Source organism: Trachypithecus francoisi, unplaced genomic scaffold (genome assembly GCF_009764315.1).
Source record: "Trachypithecus francoisi isolate TF-2019V2 unplaced genomic scaffold, Tfra_2.0 Lachesis_group18, whole genome shotgun sequence".
NCBI classification, from domain to species: domain Eukaryota; kingdom Metazoa; phylum Chordata; class Mammalia; order Primates; family Cercopithecidae; genus Trachypithecus; species Trachypithecus francoisi.
In genome coordinates, this window is record NW_022681463.1 from 14,187,588 (window position 1) to 14,205,883 (window position 18,296).

An 18,296-nucleotide genomic window follows, 5' to 3' on the forward strand; every position below is an offset into this window, starting at 1 on the left:
TGTGTGTGTGTGTGTGCATATCCTACACCTATGACTGGAAAGGGCTACAGATATTTGCCTCGGGTGCATCTTATTGGAATTTCACAGAACATTCCTGTGTTGGAATTGCAGGGCAAATCCTCGGAACTTCAATTTCGACAATGTGGGAAATGCTATGCTGGCGTTGTTTGAAGTTCTCTCCTTGAAAGGCTGGGTGGAAGTGAGGGATGTTATTATTCATCGTGTGGGGCCGGTAAGCAAGCACATCGAATCCTTTGAACGCTTCAAGAGCAGCTTTCATTTGCCTTGATGAATAACCATATTTTCCTTTATGCAGATCCATGGAATCTATATTCATGTTTTTGTATTCCTGGGTTGCATGATTGGACTGACCCTTTTTGTTGGAGTAGTTATTGCTAATTTCAATGAAAACAAGGTAAGAATTTTTGGTTTGGATACCACAGGGTTTAGCCTTTTCTAGCCTCTCACTTTGAGCTATTTTTTTCTTTTCACACGCGGCATGAAGCCGCGTTAAACTGTAATGTGACTGGTGTAAATAATCTCTATAACTGTTTTACAAGCAACGTTATTGCTGCTTTTCAGACCATCATTTAAGAGTACAGTTCTCTTGCTAAATTTACCCTTTTGGTAACAGTGTCATTAATTCAGCGACAACTGAGGGGTGCATCTCCTATTGTTCAAAGTGAAAAGATGTGCAGCAAGTTATTAAAATACAATAGATGAAAGTGATTCACTAATTACAGGTAATATTACTTTCACTAAATGTAAATTGTATGCTTCTGTGTAACTCAGTAGGTGAACTCAGAATTTTGATGGCGATGAGGGGTGTCTGGTAGAAATTTTAAAATCCTAGTTCACAGAGAAAAAGATTTTGTGGCAGGGCATGGTGGCTCACCCCTGTAATCCCAGCACTTTGGGAGGCTGAGGCTGGTGGATCACTTGAGGTCAGGAGTTGAAGACCAGCCTGGCCAACACGGTGAAACCCTATCTCTACTAAAAATACAAAAATTAGCCAGGCGTGGTGATGCATGCCTATAATCCTAGCTACTGGGTTGGCTGAGGCATGAGAATTGCTTGAACCTAAGAGGCGGAGGTTGCAGTGAGCCAAGATCATGCCACTGCATCCAGCCTGAGCAACAGAGTAAGACTTGAAAGAAAAAAAAAAAAAAAGATTTTCTAATTTCATATGAACTTGACATACTTTGTGAACTCGGGAAGCCTGTTGAGTTTGTAACAGCCCTAATGATTAGAACAAAGACTCACAAATGGGAAAACAACAATGTAGTTTCCTATCAAAGTGTGAGTTTGGGGAATAACATTCTATTAGCACTCCTTGGAGAGGTACTTGCTCATCTAGGCACTTGTGCTGTGCCCTCTATTGTTTGAGAGGCAGTCTTTGGAATCATAGTAAGAGAAATGCATGCAGTTTTTGAGCACACACAGTGTATTAAGATTTTACATATTCAGTCAGTTCTCACAACTCTCAAATGCACGGTTGCAGAAAAAGCAATGACTAGTCTGGGGCTTAAAAGGTGTGATAAACAGGGGCAGAATTCAGAATTGGTGCCTATTACTTACTGCAGGCTCTGTGATTCTTTGAAGGCATGAGTGTCATAAAGTCAACCTTCACTCTGCATTAAGTTGAAGCTAGATCTGCCTGTAAAGCACCGTGCTGTTCGGTGTTATTCATGGCTAGGACTGAGTCCCATGCGTTCACATCAGAGCTCTTCAGTTTGTGTTGCTACACATGGGACTGTATCTGTCATTCACTGTCCTCAGGCTCAACGTGTGTGGTACCAGTTACCCAGTCAATTGACACCTTTGATGTGTGGCTAATGAGCATGTCATTTCATTCAGGCTTTCAAAGGGTGAGATTTAAAAATTCCTCTTTTGGGCCCCGACTCTACTTGGACCCTCAGAAACGTGGGATGTTAGAGACAGAAAGAACGGTAGTGATCGTGTCACCCAGCCCCTTATTTTACTCCTATCCCATTCATTAATGAGATGCTTTGAGCCCTGCAGTGTTTAGTTTAATACTAAGCAGAAAGAGGAAGAAGGATCTTTTTAGATGCCTTTGAGCCATGTAATGCAGCAGACACTGAGAATTCTAGAACATAAGCAGAAGCTAATCAGTCAATTAACAGGAGCGTTTAGGCACTGCTTGCCCAGAACACCGTTAAGAAGCCCTCTGAGCAGGCACTTGATTTCAGGAAGATTAGAACATATCACAGCTCACAATTCAGCAACATACATAGAACAACATAAAATGTTCAGTAACTGGAAATAAATGTATAATTAATTGCAACACTTGAGCTTAGAGAAGTGGCTGAGGTAAGCAGAATAACCAGGGAGGTCTCCATCCAGCACTGTATTTATGTTCTGCAGGTAGGAAAGAGCAACTTGGCCTATTTGGGGATCTGGGGCATATGTTCTATCAGCTCAAATGGGCACTTAAAGAAAGGAGAAATTGACAAGAAATTATATTACCAAGCTTTACAAACTTGATTTTCTTTTTGTTTTGTTTTTTTTTGTTTTTTTTTTTTTGAGACGGAGTCTCGCTCTGTCGCCCAGGCTGGAGTGCAGTGGCTGGATCTCGGCTCACTGCAAGCTCCGCCTCCCGGGTTTACGCCATTCTCCTGCCTCAGCCTCCAGAGTAGCTGGGACTACAGGCGCCCGCCACCTCGCCCGGCTAGTTTTTTGTATTTTTTAGTAGAGACGGGTTTCACTGTGTTAGCCAGGATGGTCTCGATCTCCTGACCTCGTGATCCGCCCGTCTCGGCCTCCCAAAGTGCTGGGATTACAGGCTTGAGCCACCGCGCCCGGCCTTGATTTCTTAATTGGACATATCAACTGCTAAATTATGTGAGGCTTTTAGAAAAGTTTATTTCTCTGCAAGTTTTTTTTTTTTTTTTTTTTTTTTAGAAAGCAGCTCATGAGCTGCCATGTAACAGCATTTATATACTATTCAATCGTTCAACAGAGGTATTTGAGCATCTACTAGGTGCCAGATGCTGCTCTTGACACTGAGGACCTAGCAAACTAACTGAAACACTAAACACAGAAAAGTTATTTGCCCTCATGGAGCACACATCTTAATAATCATACCCAAAGGCACATAGGTAAATTTCCAAATATAGAGACAACAGAGATAGAAAATGAGGGAATCTTTAGGGTACAATTCAGAATCATACAAAAATATGTCTTCTTTTGAAAATGGAAACCTCTTTAAAAAGTTCCAAGTCTATACTAGTAATATAGATTTTTTCTGATTTCTCTACTATATAAGACAATGTGTTTGATTTATTAACCTAATTCAACAATAATAAACTTTCAGAGGTTTTTATATATTAATGATCAGATGATACCTCCATGCTTATTCTTTTAGATCCTTTCAGAGTTCAACTTTCCAAAATTATTTTTTTGTTTAATAAAGTAATTCCATTAATGTCTGTGGTGGCTAGAGAACATGTGTTTGTTTATAATTAGTGAGAAAAGTGGTTTAGCAATGTGATTATCAGAAAAGAACAATTTTAAACACTATTATTGGGAAAAGGTATAGAACTTCCAAATCTCAAAATGTACAAAACAAAAATTAACCAAGTTGTAAAAAGAAGCTAGAAAATCCAAAATCATAGTAAAAGATACTAACATATTTCTCAAAAAATCTCATAATTCAGAGAAGAATAAAAGGAAATACAATAAACACAATCAAATGAACACATAAGGAAAACTCTAGTTCCAACAATTTGAGAACGTGCATTATTTTCAAGCACAAAATGTATCTCCCAGAAGGCCATAATTACCAAAGAATTGATAACGTAAGAATGTTTTCTAACCATAATGAAAAAAAAAACAGTTCTACAATTTGGAAATATTAAGACAATACTCTAAATAATTTATGAGTTAAAGAAGAAATTATAATAGAAAATCACAAAATATTTACAGACAAAACATTTTATAGTGTCATACACAAAAACTCATGAGGTATAGATAAATCAGTAATTACAAATAAATGTATCACTTTAAGTTGTATATATTAGAGAAGAATCACAAGTTAAATATTAGTATGTCAGATATCCAAATCAATAAATTATAATAACAAAGTAAAATCAAATAAAGTAGGAGGGAAGAAAGAACAAAGATTAGGACAGAAATTAATGATACAGAAAGCAAGGAAACTTGTATAGCTTCTGTAATGTTCAAGAATAACAAAAGGTGGGTTTTGTTTTTTTTAATCAAATCAATAAACCTCTAGGAAGGTTGAGCAAAAATAAAAACATAAAACAAGAAAGTAACCTACAATAATTAAAACAGTGTCAGTATTGTTATAGGTATAGAAAATTAGACTTAACAGAAAAAGCTTTCTAGAAAGACCCAGCAGGGACCCATGTATGCAGAAAACAGAAGCAGCTCAACAAGTTAGTGCAGAGGGTGGTGAGACCAACAAGGAGTGGTGTTGGGGGTATTGACTGTATTGATGTAAAGAGCTATGCTGAGATCTCTACCTCACTGCATACTCAAAAATGAATTCCAGATGCATTAAAGACTTCAATATGAAAAGCAAAATTTAAACCATTTTTAAACCATGTCAGCATTTATTTTTATTTGAATTTCAGATAAGCAGCAAATAATGTTTTTGCTTTTATTATTATTTTTAATCAACACATAGTTATTGTACATATTTATGGGGTACAGTGTGATAGTTCAGTTCATGTATTATAATGTGTAATGATCAAATCAGGATAATTAGCATATCCATCACCTCAAACATTTATTCCTGTTTTGTGTTGGGAACATTCAAAATCCTCTCTTCTAGGTATTTAAAAATATACAATTAATTGTTATCAATTAGATTCACCCCCTATATTACCATGGAGCACTAAAACTTATTCCTGCGATCTAACTGTATCTTCATATCTGTTAATCAACATTTGACTATCCCTATTCTAGTTCCTCTCCCCACCCCTAGTAAGCATTTGTTTTTTACCCTGGAGTCGTTATGGATTTCATCGCATTAGCAACCAAGTAAAATCTACAAAGGAAAAAAATTACAAACTCGATTATATTTAAATTAAAATTTTCTGAATGAAAAAAGACACTCTAAGCAAAATAAAAATACAAGCCAAGACTAAGAGAAACTGTTTACAACTTGCATAATTGACAAAAGATTAGTATCCAGCATTTATAAAGAATCTCTACAAACAATTAAAAAGTAAATATCAAAATACAAAAATGAGCAAAGGATATGAATAGGCAATTCACATAGGAAGATACAAGCATCACCATTTACACACATACAAATGTTTCATCTCGTTAATATTAAAACAACATTAGATACATTTCACACCTATCAAAGTGGTCAGATTACAATGTCTAGTAATATCGAGTATTGCAAGAATATTAGGATATGGTAACACTTGTATATTGCTGGTAGGAGATTTGTTTTGGTTACTGCTCTTTGGAAAGCAAGTTGGCAACATCTGGTAAATGTAAAGATGTTTAAATTCCTAGATCCCATCAATTCTTCTCCTAGAGATTTACAATGGAGAAACCCTCATAGATATTTACTGTGAGACAGTACATGGATGCTTATTGCAGCACTGGTTATAGTCCATAAATGTAAAATGAATAAATTATGATATTTGTACAGTGGACAGTGTTTGTGAGCAGTTGAACAAGTTAGATCTAGTAATCTAGTTGTATGGAAAGTATACTGTTCAATGAAGACATAAAGAAACAGCATAAATAATCACCTATTGGACACCATTTCTATAAATATTAAAAAATTCAAAACAAATTCTTATGTATTGATACATACATAAGCACGAAAGTCTGAAAACATAGTAAGGAGGATGTACACTTGAAGGGTAGTGGTTAGCTCTGGGTAAGGAAAGAGAGAGTGGGGTTTTTATCTAGTTTTTAAAATTACACTTCTGCCTTTATGATAAAATATGATGCACCGCAGTGCAATACAATATCATTTTATCATATGCACTTTGATCAAGTACTCCATTATACAGAATATGGAATTCCATTTAGGCAGTTATCACAGCACTAATTTCTTGAAATGCAAACTCTGTGACTTAGTATCTCTCAAAAACAGTTTTGCAGTTGCACATATTAGACATTTTGTTAAAGAAAGACAAAATACCCTTAACTAGAAGCCATAGCATTGATAAGCTATAATTTTGCTGCTATGAAATGAAAGGAAACTAACTAGTATGAGTGAGTATCCTTTTTTGAAAATGTAATTATATAGAAACTCCTCTTTACATTTTCCCAAACCTGAATGTTACACATCTCCAAAGATACAAGTTGAAGGCTGCTGAACTCTCTCTCAAACACCTGGTCATCATTTTGGGAACTCCTCCTGAGACCAACTTTGAGCATTCTGACCATGTTTTCTAACCACCACGGTTGGAAGAACATGGTCAGCGCAAGCCCCCACATCAGTCCTGTTTGTCTCCACACCCCATCTGTCATGTTCTTGGTGCAAGCACGTGACAAAAGGCCGTTTCCTGCTTTCCTTTGTCTGTTAAGGGGACGGCTTTGCTGACTGTCGATCAGAGAAGATGGGAAGACCTGAAGAGCCGACTGAAGATCGCACAGCCTCTTCATCTCCCGCCTCGCCCGGGTACCCAAGATGCTCTGATTTTATTCATGTTGGGCACTAGTGTGCACAATTCCCCAGGAGTCTCAGATTTAAATTAAAATAATAATCATGAGGCCGCTGGGAGGCTGTGCATAAGTTAATATGGAAACAGGCTCCAAACCACAGATCTCTCCATAAGGCTATTAAAATCAACCACCCAAAGGCTGTGCTTCAGTGCTCTCAGACTAAGCCTTAATGAAAAAATGAATTTTTTAAATAGAATATATTTGCGCTTGCCTTTTAAAAATATGAGTGAAATGTATTAAACTGACAGAAATTGAATGATGCACTTCTCTTTCCAATATAGACGGCGTCATGCACTGTCATTTTAAATATTCAGAGCCAGCCATTGCTGCAAAAACACCTCACGATAGATGGAACTGTTTGGGGAGGAAAATGTAATAGGTTTTAAGATAAGCATTTAAGAAAATAAATGGCAAGAAAGTAAATGTGACCTGTGTCTAACATGCCCTTGCCCAAACCTTTATTTTCTAGATAATGATGGTTTTAGAGCTAAAATGTATGACATAACCCAGCATCCATTCTTTAAGAGGACAATTGCATTACTCGTCCTGGCCCAGTCGGTGTTGCTCTCTGTCAAGGTACTTAGTTTCACCCTAAGGCTCTGGGAATGAATTGCGTATTCACTGCTGCATCCAAGAGTATCACAAGCTGCTGTGTGCATTCACAGTTATGTTCTTGGATATAAAAATTAAGATTCACTGTCATGGTAAAGTGGGCAGAAGAGGGGCAAGCCTGTATGTGTCCGATGGATGTGGGCAATGACTCGTGCGCTGTTTCTGTTGCAGTGGGACGTCGAGGACCCGGTGACCGTACCTTTGGCAACAATGTCAGTTGTTTTCACCTTCATCTTTGTTCTGGAGGTACTGTAATGAGTCAGCTAGCTCTAGGGGAATCTGTGCCCAGTTTTAAAGTAAATCAGCATCCCTCTTTGATGCCACTTACTCTCCTCTCTGTGTTCCATTGTCTTTGAAGCTTTGCCCTTAGGATATTTCCTTCTTAAGCGGTTCTGCTTAACTCAAACAAAGACATCACTTTATCCATCAGATTTTTCTAACTACAGAAATGCTGCTGTCGATTGTTGTGTCTGAACATTGGCCTGTCTAGTTATGCGAGTTCTAATATTTAGAGGGAATGGTGCAAGCCACTATAATTCATTGACTCACATTGCAATAGAGTGGCAAAGCAAGTTGGCCCAGACAAGGTTATTTTAACATGTGATTCATGTAATATCGCTTTCCAGGACAATCTTCTTGAAATACAAGCAGATTCTCATTTTGCCCTATACTGGTTGATGTTTCCCAAAATCTATGGCCTTTTGCTTAAGGAAGAAAAATATCCCATGATCAGAACTAGTCATAAAACAGAGGAGAGTGTAAAGAACAGATTTGTAAGCTACTTAGCTTCAAAAATAAAATCATATATCTTGGTAATAAACTCTTCTTTTTAGTTACTACATTGTTTACAGTTATTCTTTAAATAGATAGTATAACTGAGCATGCTGGCTCACTCCTGGAATCCCAGAACTTTGGGAGGCCGAGGTGGGTGGATCACCTGAGGCCAGGAGTTTGAGACCAGCCTGGCCAACGAGGTAAAACCCCATCTCTACTAAAAATACAAAAATTAGCCAGGAGTGGTTGCACGTGCCTATAACCCCAGCTACTCGGGAGGCTGAGGCAGGAGAATCGCTTGAACCTGGGAGGCAGAGGCTGCAGTGAGCCAAGATCGCGCCCCTGCACTCCAGCCTGGGTGACAGAGCGAGACTCAGTCTCAAAAAATAATAAAAAATAAATAAATAGACCAACAGACAGACAGATAGTGTAGGCACATGGCCTAAAAGGAAACCTCAAAAGGCATTAAAGTATTTGTCTCATTTTCAATGAAAAAAATATTGTGTCCACATCAAATAATTTAGAATGTTCTTCATTTGAAAAAAAAATACATACACATAATGCATCTCAAATTAATACATTTAAATATGTGCTAAACCCCCCCTCTGTTTATTTTCTTCTTTGCTTTTTCTCCAGGTTACCATGAAGATCATAGCAATGTCACCTGCTGGCTTCTGGCAAAGCAGAAGAAACCGATACGACCTCCTGGTGACGTCACTTGGCGTTGTATGGGTGGTGCTTCACTTTGCCCTCCTGGTAAGCGTAGAAGTCAAGTTGATGTCAGCTGATTATTTCAGTTTGGTTCAGTTCTGCTCAGTCCTGTTTCCAGTCTCATTTTATTCCACATCAACCTGCTCTGAGGTGTTAGATGGACCTCCCTAAAGCCCAGCTTTGACTGTGATGGACTCTCAGACATGCTTGTGTCTACATGTACACACCCCCGCACTCTTCACACAGGCAAAACCTGGCCCCTCAAAGCCCTAGATGGTGCAAGCTAGAAAGAGAAGGACCTTCAAGATCTTCTGATTTAACCCCTCATTTTACCAAAGGGGAAAACAAGGAAGAAAGAAAGAGGAAGACTGCCACAGAGATTGAGAACTGTCCGAATTCACACAACAAGCTAGAATCAGAAGACTACAATCCTGTTTTCCTGTTTTCTCAGCTGAAATATACCATTCATTCCACTTCGTTATAATCAGTATTTCACGATGTAATTCTCAAGTACTTCCACTGTTTCATTTTCTATAAGACATTTAGCCTCCACTTCTCTAAAGCATATGATTCTCCATCTCTATAACTGTGTTCTCACTATTTTACCTAAAGTGCCTTCAGCATCCATTCAGTCCAAGATCCCACGCAAAATCTGCAGCTATGGGTGTACTGAGCTGTAACCTAGGGCCATATTGTCCAGTGAAAATAAAATATGGCCACAGATATCACTAGATATCTGTGTGATAATTTTCTAGAAGCCACAATAAAAAAGAAGCAGACAATTATTTATTAATTATAATTATTTATGTAAGTATAACTATTAACAATTTAATGATATTTTCTAAACTACTATATCCAAAATAGTATTATTTTCATGTGGTAAGCAATATAAAATTATTGAGGTAAGTTGCATCCTTGTATCTATGTGTGAAGTCTTTGGCTGAGTAGGTATTTTACATTTACGGCATATCTTCATTTAAATTGCCACATTTCAAGTGCTCAATAACCCACATGTGGTTCCAGGTGGCTGGTGGTTACCATGTTGGACAGTACAGCTCTGGAAGATATGGGTCCTAGTCTAGGCTCCACCATTTTCCAGCCTTGACTAATGTATTTGTCTTCAATGATTCTTTGTTTCCCGCTCTGAACGGGCAATATAACTTCATAATCCACCTATTTCCTCTGGCATTATGAAGATCAAGTGAGATTAATATATTTGAGGCTTTCTTAAACTAGAAAGATTATACAAGCCTATAGGCATTATTATAATTACCTTCTTTTTGTTAGTCATCCTCAATCTCATCCCAAGGAATATTATTAGTTTTTCCCTGTTTCCTTCTATCCATTCTCCCATCCCCTTAATGTTAGAGACATGCTGGGAGAGACTTATTTACACATCCTAAAGGGCTTGCCTTAATACGAGATGCTGTGCTCATGAACATAGTGAGCATCCTTCTTAAACCAGTGGTTGCCTTCAGCATCAGGAGCTGTATGAAGCCTAGGTGAGCTCTCAGTCACCCTGAACTATTTTCTCAGCATTAGATGGTTCTCAATTCCTAGTACAAGACACAGTACTAGTAATTGAGAAGAATGTTATAAGCAAAACAAATACAGTTGCTGCTCTTGTGAACCTTAGATCCTGGAAAAGTAGACAGATAGTCATCAGTTGCTCACAAATCTATGAGGATAATGACTATGATGAGGGAGATGAAGGAAAGCCTGTGTTCCTGTGACAACTTAGATAATAGTGGGAGATGGCTTCATCAGAGAGGTCTTGGAAGACATCCCCAAGGGAGTGATGGCTCCATCTGTAGGAATAAGGGGAGGGCATTTCAGGTAGCTGTCACCGTGATGGAAAGATGACAGAGCTGGAAGAAGGATAGATACATAGTACTAGCATAGTACAAGATTTGGATGGGTAAGGTGTCAGACCTCTTAGGACCTTGCAGTTCAGGTGAAGAATTCAGGTTCTCATCCTAAAAACTATTGGTTGCCTTTACTTCCAAAACATAAAGAGGGAAGGTATCTGCAACAGAACTTTAGCGAACGTGGAAAGAAGAGGCAGTAAGGCCCATGTTTTTCCTTTCTCCAGATAAAATGTGTATTAGTCCCTTCTCAAGCTGTTATGAAGAAATACCCAAAACTGGGTAATTTATAAAGGAAAGATGTTTAATTGACTCACAGTTCCACATGGCTGGGAAAGCCTCACGAAACTTACAGTCATGGTGGAAAGGGAAGCAAACACATCCTTCTTCACAAGGGAACAAGAGAGAGAAGAATGAGTGCCCAGTAAAGGGGGATGTCCCGTATAAAACCATCAGATCTTGTGAGAACTAACTCAATATCATGAGAACAGGATGGGGGAAACCACCCCCATGATTCAATTATCTCCACCTGGTCCCACCCACAACATGTGGAGATTATGGGAACTACAATTCAAGATGAGATTTGGGTGGGGACACAGCTAAACCATATCATTCTGCCTGGACCCCCCCAAATCTCATGTCATCACAATTCAAAATATAATCATGCCCTCCCAACAGTCCTCCAAAGTCTTAACTCATTCCAGCATTAACTCAAAAGTCCAAGCCCAAAGTCTTATCTGAGAAAAGGAGAGTTTCTTCTGTCTATGAGCCTGTAAAATCAAAAGCAAGTTAGTTACTTCCTAGATACAATGGGGGTACAGGCATTGGGTAAATATACCCATTCCAAATGGGAGAAATTGGTCAAAACAAAGGGGCTGTAGGCACCATACAAGTCCAAAATCCAATAGGGCAGTCATTAAACATTAAAGTTCCAAAATAATCTCCTTTGACTCTATGTCTTATATCCAGGGCACCCTGATGCAAGAGGTGGGCTCCCATGGCCTTGGGCAGCTCCACCATTGTGGCTTTGCAGGGGACAGCCCCCCTCCTGGAGTGGTGTTGAGTGTCTATGGCTTTTCCAGGCACACAGTGCAAGCTGTTAGTGGATCTACCATTCTAGAGTCTGGACAATGGTGGCCCTCTTCTCACAGCTCCACTAGGCAGTGCCCCAGTGGGGACTGTGTGTGTGGACTTCAACCACACATTTTACTTCTGCACTGCCCCAGCAGAGGTTCTCCATGAGGGCTCTGGCCCCGCAGCAAACTTCTGCCTCAACATCCAGTTGTTTCTATACATCCTGTGAAATCTAGGCAGAGGTTCCCAAACCCCAGTTCTTGACTTCTGTTCACCCACAGGCCCAACACCATGTGTAAGCCACCAAGTCTTGGGGCTTGCACTCTTTGAAGCATTGGCCTGAGCTGTACATTGGTGTCTTTTAGCCATGGCTAGAGCAGAAGCTGCTGGAAGGCAAGGCACCATGTCCCAAAGCTGCACAGAGCAGGGGGAGCCTGCCCACAAAACCATTTTGCCCTCCTAGGCCTCCAGGCCTGTGAGGGAAGGGGCTGCCATGAAGTTCTCTGGTATGCCCTGGGGACATTTTCCCCATTGTCTTGGTGATTAGCATTCAGCCCCTCGTTACTTATGTAAATTTCTGCAACTGGCTTCAATTTCTCCCTAGTAAATGAGGTTTTCTTTTCTATAAAATCATCAGACTGCACATTTTCCAAATATTTATACTCTGCTTCCTCTTGAATACTGTGTCACTTAGAAATTTATTCTACCAGATACTCTAAATCATCTCTCTCAAATTCAAGGTTCCACAGATCTCTAGGGCGGGGGCAAAATGCCACCAGTCTCTTTGCTAAAGCATGACAAGAGTCACCTTTGCTCCAGTTCCCAATAAGTTTCTTATCTCCACCTGAGACCACCTCAGCCTGGACTTCATTGTCCATATCACTATCAGTATTTTGGTCAAAGCCATCCAACAAATCTCTAGGAAGTTCCAAACTTTCCCATATCTTCCTGTCTTCTTCTGAGTCCTCCAAACTGTTCCAACCTCTGCCTGTTACCCAGTTCCAATGTCGCTTGCACATTTTCAGGTATCCTTATAGTAGCCTCCCACTCTAAGTATGAATTTACTGTATTAGTCCTTTTTCATGCTGATATGGAAAAATACCCAAAACTGAGTACTTTATAAAAGAAAGACGTTTAATTGACTCACAGTTCTGCATGGCTGAGAAGGCCTCAGAAAACTTATGATCGTGGTGGAAGGGGAAGCAAACACATCCTTCTCCACATGGTGGCAGGAAGAAGTATGAGTGACCAGTGAAAGGGGAAGCCCCTTATAAAACTATCAGACCTCATGAGACTTAATCATCACAAGAATAGGATGAGGGAAACCACCCCGATGATTCAATTATCTCCACTTGGTCCCTCCCATGATACGTGGGGATTATGGGAACTACAGTCCAAGATGAGATTTGGGTGGGAACACAGCCAAACCATATCAAAATGCAACCTAAAGCTACTCAGTCCAAGCAAAAGTCAAGTAGACTCCCTAATCCCAGATAACCTCAGAGAGGGAATCTTAAACCCAAAAATTTGCCTTTTCTGCCTAACTGCTTTTGTTCTTCTCCAAGAACCTCTTTGGTCTTGGAAGGATGCTTATTCTCCACTATATTTTGCAGTGGACTATTGGGAAGGAAAGTTCCCTATCCAAAGATGCTATGTGCACACATTCGTGTGCTTAGACCTCACCAAGGATCTTGCTGGATCCCCTTTGCAGGGCCCATCTGTGACTGTCATCATTTGGCTAGGCAAGCCTCCTTGAGAGTAATCACACTCTGGCATCAGCTGAATGTTAAGGTTGTTATTGCAGTTATAGCTGGTGAGATCTTTGTTTCTCAAATGAAGCTTTCTTATTCATAAAGTGCGGTCATCTCTTCCTGGTAATCACACCCTTGAAGAAAGAGCTGGATGTGTTCCTGAGCAGGGAGGACCTCTCTGAAATCAGCTTAGAGGAATGAGTGTGTATTTTATCTTCAGTGGTGTCTAGAATCTGACTTCTGGCAATCTTTTCCACCATCAGCCCTTTCTTGTTGCCAGGATTCCTTTATCTCCCATGTCAGTTGACCTTCCTATGTTGCACCATTATCCTATGTTTTTCACACCATATATACAAAAGAGCTGGTCACCATTTTATGTAAAATAAATTTCAAAATACAGAATTTAACTGAGTAAAACAGAACCCGAAGTTTCATTTGAGATTGAATTTTAAATCTAATATTTATTCATGAGTTTTTGCAGTGACCTTTTCAGCACCCTTTTTAGATAACTTTCTTACAAGAATTTACACATATTCAGCTAATTATTCAGTATACTTCACGGAATACTTAAAAAATGGACCTGTAACAAGATCTTTTGTGCAAATTATGAGAGGCTGTCTTCTGTTTAAATTTCAGAATGCATATACCTACATGATGGGCGCTTGTGTGATTGTATTTAGGTTTTTCTCCATCTGTGGAAAACATGTAAGTACCTTGTGAAGAATCTTATTCAAGGTTATATATGTGTTAATGAAAGAATGGTGATTAATTGATTACAGCCTTACCTCTGCATATTTAGGGATGTAGTCACAAATTACTAGACATCATAAGTCAAGATTAACAAATATTAAATATTATTAGATGAATCAGTAGCTTAGTTATCATTCAGTGTGTTTCCTGCCATTTATGTTGCTTATTCTTTATATTCAATAATTAAATTATTTAAATTTATTAAAGGTAACATATCAGTCATGAAAACAAAAACCAATATTCTTTCTTAATGCATTTTTATTTTTATTTTCAATAAAGTTAAGTAACTTTACTTCAGAGAAAAATAATCTTTAATGAATTTGTATGATTCCAGATTTTTTTTTTTTTTGAGACGGAGTGTCTTGCTCTGTCACCAGGCTGGAGTGCAGTGGCGGGATCTTGGCTCACTGTTTTCTCCACCTCCCAGGTTCAAGTGATTCTCCTGCCTCAGCCTCCCAAGTAGCTGGGATTACAGGCATGCACCACCACACCCAGCTAATTTTTGTATTTTTAGTGGAGACAGGGTTTCACCACGTTAGCCAAGTTGGGATTCCAGATTTTTAAATATTTTTTGTTAATGTTCATGGGTATATTCCACATATATTTTTCATTTTTTACAATGCTGTTTCCTTTTTTATTTCAAACATTATTTCATATATACATTCCATATGTACACATAACCAATATATTTAATATTTTATAGTTATTTAGTATTATACCATTGCTTAGGTTTGTTTCTGTGAAAGCCTGTTTGTGGAAGAAGCCTGAGTTTACTTGCTATCAGTCAAAAATGTGTAGCCCTTATCATAGAGAATTGAGGAGCAGGAGAAGAGAAAATGGAAGGTGAAAATGCTTAGTGTTACTCTTATTAATTTGTGTGAAGAGGCTGAAATGTTTGAAGTAAGAATAACGTTCACCCAATGCCTGGTGGGTTTTGAAGAATATTTAGATTTAATACCTTATAGAAAGCAACTTTCAAATGATACACCTATGAATCACTTTTGAGCCAATCTGCTTAAAAATTCGTTGCTACCCATAGCTTAATGGATTGAATAATCTCTCTCTCTCTCTCTCTCTCTCTCTCTCTCTCTCCTCTCTCTCTCTCTCTCTCCCCCTCCCCCTCTCCCCCTCCCTCTCCCTCTCCCTCTCCCTCTCCCTCTCCCTCTCTCTCTCTCTCTCCCTCTCCTTGCTTCCCACCCCTGGTCCCCAGGTAACACTAAAGATGCTCCTCTTGACAGTGGTCGTCAGCATGTACAAGAGCTTCTTTATCATAGTAGGCATGTTCCTCTTGCTGCTGTGTTACGCTTTTGCTGGAGTTGTTTTGTTTGGTACTGTGAAATATGGGGAGAACATTAACAGGTTGGTGTATATTTATCTTTCTATTCATTTATCAAGCAAACACTTTAGTAATAAAATTTTAAATAAACAAATGTTTTTTGTCTACTAAAGTCTAGGATAGGGGAAAGGGAAGTAAGTAATCTGTTGGAAATTAAAATAGCCAAGTTTTAAATATTTTTTCCAGTTGAAAAAGGTTATTCAACTGAAAAGGTCTAATTTCAAAACCTTAGAAAATTTAGAAATAAAACGAAAAGAATCCATAATTCCACCAACATTCAGTAATCATCACTCCCAATTCCAGCACTTTTTCTATCTACATATTGCCAAAAAAGGATATACTATTTTTAGTTGGAACAATTTTAAGATAACTTTGGGTTTCTTTCTCAGCAAAATATGGGAAGTTAGAGTCCCCCAAATGATTGTAATATATGAAAAGCAGTTTTCAATGATTTGCCTAAGTTTTATAGATGCATCTCATTGTTTTTTTTTTTTTAAGTCCTGATACAACAAAGTATATACCGATATGTCTGGTTGTAGGAATTAGCTACATGGCTGCCCCACCTTTTATAGCATCCTCCAAGTGAAAGAAGGAATCACTTAGTTACCAAAGCCTGACTACTTAGTCATTCAAGATGAATGGCAATAAATTAGTGGTCATGCCAGAGTTGGGTGTTCAGACAGCTATATTTGGAGGCAAGTATAAATGACAAACTAATAAAAAGGTATAACCTTTGGAAAAGGTAACTTAGCAACCAAATTTGCTACAACCTCCACTTGTTTTGGTGGTGGCAAACTATGCTATTTCATGACAAACCCTTCTATTCACATTCTGTTAATTTTTTTTTCTTAAATTAGGCATGCAAACTTTTCTTCGGCTGGCAAAGCTATTACCGTACTGTTCCGAATTGTCACAGGTGAAGACTGGAACAAGATTATGCACGACTGTATGGTAAATATCTCTCACCATGAACAAAGCTTAGACTTAGAATCAGCATGAAAGTCTAGCAACCCAATGTTGGCAGCATCATCCTTGTTAGCGTCAAGACTTTGTGTGTGAAATATAAATCCTGACACTTCAGTCCATAAAATTGCATTATACATTACAATGCGTGAATATTTAGGGCAAAATACTCAACCCAACCTGAGCTATTGTAGTTGCATTCAACAAATATGCATTCTGTGGGTGTTGTTCTTTGCCTCCCATCTTTAATATTTTGGTAGTCAAAGTCAAACTGGGAGCCCTTTAATTTAATGTATTCAGTGGATAGTTCACTGCCCCTCAGCTATATGCTAGGTGCTAGGTCTTCAGCAACTCCAAGGCACACTCCGGGAGCTTACCTCAAGGGCTCTGAGCTACTCTTCCTTTATACTATAAAGTATACTTTATACTTCCTTCTTACTATACCCTGTCTTCCCCAAGCATCATCCTTCTGGTATCAGTTTAAACATCCATTCCTTCAGGTCTTTTGCCTTCAGCTAAGACAGCCAGCTATATGTTCTTATGCTGCTCTATAGTGCTCCTTTGTAATAAGTATCACAGCTGTAGCGAATTATTGGCTTACATTCATTTATTTTCTCTCTCACTATAGGACAAACCAATGCTATCTTATAAAAGTTCTGCAGTGATGGAAATCTGTACTGTCCAATTCGGGAGCCACTAGCGATATGTGGTTATGGGGCACTTAAAATATGACTAACACAACTGAGGAACTGAATTTTAGTTTTAATTTTATATTATTACATTTTAATTAACATAATTTAAATTTACATCGCTGCATGGAGCTAGTGGTCACCATATTGGATTACACAGCATCCAACTGTCAGCAGGAAGAAGGCACAGGGCCTATGTCTTTCTTACCAGTCTCTCCCCAAACTTGGCACAAACCTAGCACAGAGTAGGAGCGCTAGGACTTCATGCATGAATTAACAAGGAGAATTTGCCAAATCAAATAGAACACAAGGCAAAATTTAACAAATCTTAAATAAAAATACAAGCAGAATGCTGGGATTAAAGAAGAAAGAGCTAGTTTCTCTGGCTGAGAAAAACCAGAAAGTGCTCTCAGAGGCATTGGCATTTTATTGAGCCTGTAAACAATGAGAGAGTTTTTGATGACTTAAGTCTTGTGCTATTCCATAGCATCCCATAACAGTGTTCCAGGAATGGGGCTCACTCCTTACATAATTTGAATGTGAATTTGCTATGTACAGGCACATCTTGTTTTACTATGCTTCACTTATTGCCTTTTGCAGACTTTGCATTTTTACAAATTGAAGGTTTATGGCAATCTTGTGTTGAACAGATCTATCAGGGCCATTTTTCTGATAGCATGTGTTTGCTCACTTTCTGGTTCATCACATTTTGGTAATTCTCACTATTTCGGACTTTTTCATTATTATTGTATCTGTTTTGGTGATCTGTGATCAATGATCTTTTGATGTTTCTTTTGTAATTGTTTTGAGGGGTGCCATGAACCATGCTCAATAAGATGGAAAATGTAATTGATAAATGTCATATGTCTTCTGGCTGCTGCACCAAAGAGCTGTTTCTCCAACCCTTCTCTCTTTTCTTGGGCCTCCCTATGTCCTGAGACACAACAATATTGAAATTAGGCCGATTAATAACCCTACAATGGCCTGTAAGTATTCAAGTGAAAAGAAGATTCACACATCTCTTACTTTAAATCAAAAGCTAGAAATGATTAAGCTTATGGAGAATGGCATGTCAAAAGCCAAGTTAGCCCAA

At 38.6% G+C, this 18,296-nt stretch overlaps 1 protein-coding gene across 2 annotated transcripts in view; it reads left to right on the forward strand.

Annotated features, from left to right (window-relative positions):
* The window catches only part of NALCN (sodium leak channel, non-selective), a 354,929-nt gene that overhangs the window by 318,141 nt on the left and 18,492 nt on the right, over positions 1-18,296 (forward strand). For both annotated transcript variants that reach the window (XM_033177337.1, XM_033177338.1), the window contains 9 exons: positions 112-232; positions 317-415; positions 6,541-6,634; positions 7,148-7,254; positions 7,462-7,536; positions 8,701-8,820; positions 14,102-14,170; positions 15,426-15,574; positions 16,409-16,502. In XM_033177337.1, the coding sequence (XP_033033228.1) occupies positions 112-232; positions 317-415; positions 6,541-6,634; positions 7,148-7,254; positions 7,462-7,536; positions 8,701-8,820; positions 14,102-14,170; positions 15,426-15,574; positions 16,409-16,502 (928 nt within the window). The remainder of the gene's footprint in view (positions 1-111; positions 233-316; positions 416-6,540; positions 6,635-7,147; positions 7,255-7,461; positions 7,537-8,700; positions 8,821-14,101; positions 14,171-15,425; positions 15,575-16,408; positions 16,503-18,296) is intronic.